The following is a 7789-nucleotide window of genomic DNA, read 5'->3' on the forward strand; positions in this document are numbered from 1 at the left end:
GCTGTCATCCATCCAGATCCTTTGCCTCCCGCACTCCGGTCCTATTAACTAAGTGGCGAAGCCGCCGCCCTCATTCTGTGTTTGTTTTTAACCAGCGGCGCAATCCTCTCACGCCGCCGCTTGTCTCAATTCAATTGCTTCGAATGCCAATACCCGCCAATTTGAATACCTAGGTACAAAAATATCCCGCCCTAGCTGCGCCGGCTGAGGTCGATGCGCTAAAGTGATGTGAAGGCGTTCCCTTAGGCTGGCCGGCATTTACATCCGTACAAGTACCATTTACAGGGCTGCCATTCACCATTGCAGTGGTCTGACGCTACGACCCCACCCTGCAACCAACAACATTTCAACTCCCAGCTTCCAACAATTAGACTTCTTTGTCGACACCACACACTCTTAAAAGAAAGAAAAAAATTCCGTCGCAAAGATTTCTTTTCTCCTCCGCCATCTCTCTCGATTCTTCTGCCTTTCCCTTGTTCCTTACTCTTCTTTGATCATCCTATTTCGTCTTCTGCAGCTTTAACACGACAACGCGCGCCAGCTCTGGCGCTGCATTCCTGTTTGCGATGGCGAAATCCTCCCGGTTTGCGTGGTCCAAAAGCACCCGCATCAAGGTCATGATTGCTATCGACACGGCCTTCTTCCTGCTCGAATTGATCTGCGGTTTCCTGGCGCATTCGCTGGCGCTGACGGCCGATGCCTTCCACATGGTGCGATGCGCGATACCTCCTCCTTTCACAGGGAGAATGCTAACTCTCTGCAGCTGAACGACATAATCTCGCTAGCCATTGGATTGTGGGCCGTGATTGCGTCGCAAAAGGCCACAACTGACGAGTTCACATTTGGCGTAAGTTGGCACCTCGACCTTGGCGCAAGCCGGACAAGAACACAGCTAACATTCCGTGTTTGCAGTGGGTACGAGCCGAAATCCTGGGCGCTTTCTTCAACGCAGTCTTCTTAATCGCGCTTTGCGTCTCCATCATCCTCGAAGCCCTGACTCGCTTTGTCGACCCGCCCGAGATCAATAACCCGAAGCTTATTCTGATCGTTGGCTGTGCCGGCCTATTCTCCAACTTGCTGGGCTTTGTCGTTTTGGGAGGACACGGACACGACCACGGACACGATCATGACCATGAACACGGCGATGGCCACGATCATGAACACGACCACGAGCACGACCATCCTCATTCTCATCGGGACGACTGTGATCTCGAAGAGGGGCAATACGACGGTACTATCGCTGACGAGGATGGAGCCGTTGGTGATGTCCTCCCCGAGGTGATTGTCAGAAGAGCCGTCATGACAGGGCGTGGAGCTAGCACAGAGAGCCCCGAGACTGCGAGACGCATTCACTTTGGCGACGACTCTACAGATCGGGACGAGTCCAACACCAGAGCAAGCCGAGCATCTATCCAGTCCAGGGGACGAGAGCATCAACGCCAGTCCAACATAGGCCATGCCCGCTTCGCTAGTATCGAAGATATGAGTATTCACCCCGCCAGTTTTCGACAGGAGATCCTCGCTGCCAGTAGAGCTGCATCGTCAAACGTCTGTGCGAATAGCTCTGGGGAAGAATCTCCCTTTACCGACTCGGAAAATGACCTTAATGAGACGTCACCACTTCTCCAGGACACAAAGGGATCCCATCTTTCGTACTCCCACAGCTCCTCTTCTAAGAAACCGAGAATTCGACGAGATTCTGGTGTGCACACGGGCCATAACCACACTCTTCCAAGAAAGCCTGGCTCCAAAGTCAGTGGACACAACCATGCCGACATGGGTATGCATGCCATGATGCTTCATGTGATTGGCGATGCTCTGGGAAATGTCGGCGTCATCATCACTGCCCTCATCATCTGGCTCACTGACTGGCCCGGCAAGCTCTACGCTGATCCGGCTGTCTCGCTCGTCATTACTGCCATTATTCTCAAGACATCCATCCCCCTGACTCTGGCTACTTCCCGTGTCTTGCTGCAGGCAACTCCTGAGAATATCAGCATCGCGCAAATCCGTGAAGATATCGAAAACCTCAAGGGAGTCGTCAGCTGCCACCACATCCACGTCTGGCAGCTTTCTGATACCAAGATCGTTGCCAGCATGCATCTCCAAGTATCTTCCGAACTGGACACGCACAACGGCGAGAAGTACATGAAGCTCGCTAGGCAGGCCAGGAAATGCCTGCACGGCCACGGCATCCACAGTGCCACTATTCAGCCCGAGTTCTGCCTCGATGATAATCATCAGCACGACGGCGACGCCGTGGCACTCAGCCATGATGGAACATCCGAAGAACCGGCTCGTCCATGCCTCCTTGATTGTATTGATGATTGCCAGGCAGAGGGATGCTGCGTGGTTGAAACTTCCTCGGCATGTTCAACTCGACGAGCTAGCGAATCGTCGCACAGCGAGGGCCACAATCACGGCGAGGGCCACAACCACCAGCATTAACCTTGTGGCTTCTCGGGCTTATTCACACCTACACGCGTGTGTTGGATACTTGATGGACGTGGCTAGACGCGGGCCAACTTGACACCTTTTTAACACCTTTTCCATCCTTCGGGCAGGACGTCTGTGCCTACCATGACTAGGCTCGCCATTTTTTTCATTGGTTATTTTGTTTTAATATTCTGTATGTGGCTCCGCGGATTCATAGAGAGCTAGCGTTATTTGTCATTTGGGCGATGAACGGGAACCCAAACTCTCTTTAGATTTTCCTGCACTGGGTTGTATCATATTTTTATTCTTCCTTCCTTTTTTTCCCCGCTGGGGTATCAGGTTACCATCTAGAGGTTGATGGGACATCATATGGATACGGAAAGCGAGTAGTAAGAAGGGGTTAACTACTGGGTTCTTTAGGAGGAAGTTGGTTGGGTTTGGATCGGCGAGGGAGAATGATTGTGTCGATGAAAAGCGGTTCACTTGGTAAAAGCATTGCTACACTGGATCAACTGCCTTGATATTAGATGTATAAAGGGAGTTGCAAGCGGATGACTCTTGTTGCGTGTTGGTGTCCCCGTGAATAGTATTCTTTGGATCTTTGGGTAGTGGTGTATGAACCTTTCAGAACATCTTGTGGTTCAACTTGGACTCTTTATTTCGTGATAATTTGACCGTCTGATTCAAACCATCTTTGCACTACAATGTTTCGATTAAGATGACAGAGATATGATGGTTGATGCTGAAGCTGCCCCTTTTACCTTGGTCTGAACATCTTTCGTACCATCAGCATATCAACCTCGTATCCCCAACTACATGATTCATGTTCTTCTGCCCGTACATCTCTCAACTCCCCTTTCTGGAAGCAATTTCCAACTTCAAATACTCATCGTCTCCAAGACAACATCCGTCCGTCTGCTTTGTAGTGCCCAAAAGCCACCCAACTTCTATAATTAGGAGCAAAACCCCGTACATTTCCTCGGCTGCACATAAACGAAAGAAGCTGCTCCAGATTCCGCTCTCGCCTGTTCTTAGCACGAAGCAAAGCGAGCAAGACCTGAGACACACAGGATGAGTTACTAATTATACTCTTGGCCTGGGATTTATTTGTCGAAAGTGGCAAGCAAAGTATCATAAACCCATGCTCGGTAACCTCCGTCTTAAAATAATAGGGCTTATTTCCACAGACGAAGCTTCTAGCGAATATATTTATTATACATGGGAGCCGGAGAAATGCTGGTGTTGGAACAGGCAATGGGTATCACACTAACACAGCCATGACGTCCATGCTTTAACGAGAAAACGGTGATTCATCTTTGTTCTGGCGGTGTCGATGCCGTTGGCTTACAAGGGGTCTACAGTATGGCATTTCCCTTCACCCCCTTTCCTCGTAGCTCATCTGAGCTGGCAGGCAAGGTAAACACGCAACATGCAAGAGACAGCTCACAAAGCCCTATCCAGGCACGCTGCACGCCTCCCCAACATGCCACAGTCACGAGAGACGCAGCGGAGATGAGAAAATAGCTGCCACTGTCAGCAGGGCTGTTGCATGTTCCCCCGTCAACACGCCTCCAGAAAGCCCACGGGGAGAGTGCCCACGATGCCGTCAGTTGGACTTGGTAGCTCCTCGCTTGACTAGACCAGGATCCCCTTAGAGATATCCATTGCGGAATGGGGGAGATCCAACGTGGCTGCGATTGTTTGGCACAGGAATAACGGCCATATGGAGTCACTGGCTCCGTGCTCCCTACTAGTAGTAGCGTTGTGAGGGCAGACAAGCACCGTCCATTGGAGCAGATGTCAATCAAGACTCCAGGGAGCCGGGGGGCGTGAGGCTGCACGAGACAGGATGAAAAGATCCTGGCTCCAGGCGGCCGGGCAAAGCGAGATTGGCTTTCTGGATCCGAAAAAGACGCCACCAAGGGGGATCATCGCTCCATATCAGGACTGCACCAGTAACGCTACTGAGTAGTGAACCAGTAATTGTGCCAGAAGCACTGTCAGAATTGCCCTCGACAAGGCCGGCTCAGGTCCTCCGTGCATGTGGTAAGATTTCCTTCTAGACGAAAGGATCCCGTGTCTTTGCTTGACTGGGGGCTGAGATGAGGTGCTACCACGACAGGGCGTGTGCAGCGCCTTTCCCGTGCATTAGGAGTCTGAGGGATGAACAAAACAGCACTCCAGTGTTGCAAAGTCACGAGATATAAAGGCAATTATTCAACGTTATGCTTGTGCTTGACCAGCACCATTTCTGGCCGGCTGTTCCCCTTAGCATGTATCACGGTGATTAATGGGAGCAGGGGTCCCCCAAGGCAGGTACTTGTAGCAGTACAAGCACCAACTAGTCGTGCCATGGGTCACGGAAGTGCGTATTGCAGCTGCTTTTGCACACGCACGTTGCGGCGATTGGCATAACTGAGCGGTACAAGTATGTATTCAGAAATTCATCAGCTTCCGTAGCGTCCGCAATCGAGATTTCGACGGCAAGGGGCAGCTCAGGAGAGGATTACAGGTACGGAGAAATGGGGCGTCTCGTGTCGTCAATCGCAGTCGGAGCAGCTGCTCAAAGCGGGAACAGGCGAGCTCGGAGACGAGCTCTTTGATTGCACAGCACTTTGATACGCCCGTGCCAGTTCCCTGCTTATTAGCCGCAGATGCGGGCAGAAGCGAAGGGGCCGTCTGTACTCGTACTTGTGCCAATATGCGGGTGGGACGCAAGCTGGTAACATAAGTAGCTCGTAAAAGTACGGAGTCGTCGGTGGCAGTCAACGCATCCAACGCCGCAGGCGTGATTGCAATATCCTGTGCTGCTGGGTCGATCAGGAGGAGGCCTGGAGCCAAGGGCGGCAGATTGCTTGTTTGTCATCGAAGCTCGAGAGAATGGAATGCTCGGCCATCAAGACGATTGTTGCCTTTTGCAGCCCCGTACCAAGCGTCTCCGTATTCGAAATGAAGACGGGGTGTGGAGAAGCAAGTCCCAGCAAATTGGCCGGGGTGCTACATAGTAGTATGTCATAATACCAAAATAGGAAACATCCATCAATTACGGCATCGGTACGAGTACGCTCGATCAGCTTGTGGCACAACACTCAAGTTTGCTGGCCCGTCTGCGCATTTCTTGATGGTGTTGGCAGTCGTCGAACACGGAGCACTCTGTGTGCATAAAAATTGACACGGGCACGGGCACGGCATGGGATTGAATCATTTCAGGTACCGCCTTTGTTGGTTGGCCACAGCTCGTACCTGTCGAGTGCAGTGGTCGGCCTGGCTAGCTTTGAATTCTACTTCTCGCGGAGAGCCTGCGACTGGCTGACGCCAACAAGGCCACACTAGTGACCCCTGGATCTGACGGCAAAATTGGCGTGGCAAAGCTGCGCCAAACCTAGAGATGATTCCGTAGAGTGCTTTCAACGGGCGACTTCGCAATCTGCTTCCTCAGATCGGATCTGGGATCGCATGGGGGTTGCTATGACAAGGCAGGACATGCAATGTGGCAGCCGGTTTGGGAAGCTCGAGAAAAGTCGGTATAGGAGCAGCGTTGCATATCTTTGATGCAGCCGCATCCTCACATCACCAGCTGCAGCCGCGGCATCCCGCCTCAGTCTAAACGAACATGATAGTCTGCTCGGCTGAAAGAGGCTTTGATTGAGGGCGCATTGAGTGGAATCGAGCACCGCCGACAAGTCGTATGATTTGCTCGGTCTTGTTTCGAGACGATCCCCGCAGACTTGCCAGAGCTCAGCTGAAATCTAGCCTTATCCGACTGGTGGCGTTGTGGCTAATTCATGCAGCATGGCGAAAGTACCAGTACGTTTCCCTATGCTGCTGCTTTATCGTCGATAAGAGCTCTCATAGGCTGGCCCAGCTGACGCCGAGCCTGTGCATGCCTAACCACTGGAAAATGCAACATTGCCTCAGAGGGACGACATCCCATCCCAGGGGCATGGCCTCGATGAGGGCGTCCGGCTGAGCGATTGGCGCATCGAACATTGACATGATTGATAGGCACAGCACCATCTTGTTTATGCCATCATGCAAACCTTCGGAGGGAGTATTAGCGAAAGCAGCGGGAGCAGCACGGGGTGGTATTCCATCGCCAAAAGCAACTTCTCAAGGCCAGCAGGGCTCAAGGAGCCGCCAATCTGGCCGTATCTGAGACGACGGCGTCGCGCATGGCCTGAGAGCGACTCCCGACAGGGCAAATCAATGCCAATAACACAGCTAGAAGCACTGGAAATGCATTGAAGCCTCAATCGCCGGTGTTTGTAAGGTCGAAGTTTTGCCAGCCGTAGTTTTTTCACCGTAACTCTCTTTTTTTTTTTACCATAGTCGTGTCTGGACTCGGCAAGCTGCGGGTACCGCCTTCCTTTGTTGGACACTGGTTCCAGTGCGGCAGGTACGGAGCACCACTCTGGGCTCCGTAAATTTTCAGTGCAGAGACGCAAAATACACTGCAAATGCGCAAAGTACCTTTACATACTACCAAGTAGCAAGTACTCCGTCATAATGCCGTGCTCGAATCTGCTCCCTCACATGCGTCAACGATTTTTTTCTTCTCGGCTCCTCCTTTCTCCATTCAGCACTGGACCGAGACTTGGGCCACGATCTGCCAATTGGCGGAGCTAGACGGAGTTTAGCATAGGGCCAATTGCTGAGACTAGCTGAGCTTGCACAATTGGCTGGCATTGGAAGGATTGTGCCATCCATCTAGATGTTCAGCTTTGTTTGATGTTGCGAATTGGTGGCTACAATACGCAGAACGGGAGCTTTCGGTATCAAAATCCCCTCCAACGTTGAGATCATCAAATGCCATTGGAAGATGTGCTAAAAGGTGGTGGATTCAGATGCTCCATGGCGTCTGTCGTTGACTAGACGTCATTCCGGCTGACTAGTTTCGCTATACAACCGATCTCGCCCCAGTAGGGTCCAGCAAAAAAAGCCTTTTCTCTGACTTGAATAGGGAGCCAGACGACATCGCCGAAACCCGAGAAGACATTCCTGTACAAGTACGAGTATATCACAGGTTCTCCGCAGTGGTTGGACACTTTCGAGCACCGACCCAATGCTGGGCTTGACGTGACAGGGAACAGGCTTCAACCCTCTTAGACTCAGCTTAGAACCAGGATTTGCTCTTCCCGAAGCCCCACGCACCTTGACGCTACGAAATCGGAACCTCTTGGAGTATCCAATAGCCGCCGCCTCAGCCGTGGCGTTTTCGCGTTCATGTTCATCTCTGGTAGGGGCCATATCCTTGCTTGTGAAAGATGGCGTGCAAGTACAGTATATCTTGATGTTACTGAGGAACCCTGTGTGTTGGTACACACGTGAGCTCGTGACAGCTTGTCATCTTTTT

General features: G+C 51.8%; 1 protein-coding gene across 1 annotated transcript; it reads left to right on the forward strand.

The window, feature by feature from the left end:
• Nucleotides 1-575: 575 nt before the first annotated feature.
• On the forward strand, nucleotides 576-2421 carry TRIVIDRAFT_13321 (uncharacterized protein; the record flags this gene model as incomplete). Its single annotated transcript, XM_014097763.1, has 4 exons — nucleotides 576-710; nucleotides 764-847; nucleotides 913-1309; nucleotides 1373-2421. Coding segments are annotated over 4 exons (1665 nt in total), but the record flags the coding sequence as incomplete, so codon positions are not given.
• Nucleotides 2422-7789: the final 5368 nt, after the last annotated feature.

The sequence above is a fragment of the Trichoderma virens genome (assembly GCF_000170995.1).
Source record: "Trichoderma virens Gv29-8 chromosome Unknown TRIVIscaffold_84, whole genome shotgun sequence".
NCBI classification, from domain to species: Eukaryota; Fungi; Ascomycota; class Sordariomycetes; order Hypocreales; family Hypocreaceae; genus Trichoderma; species Trichoderma virens.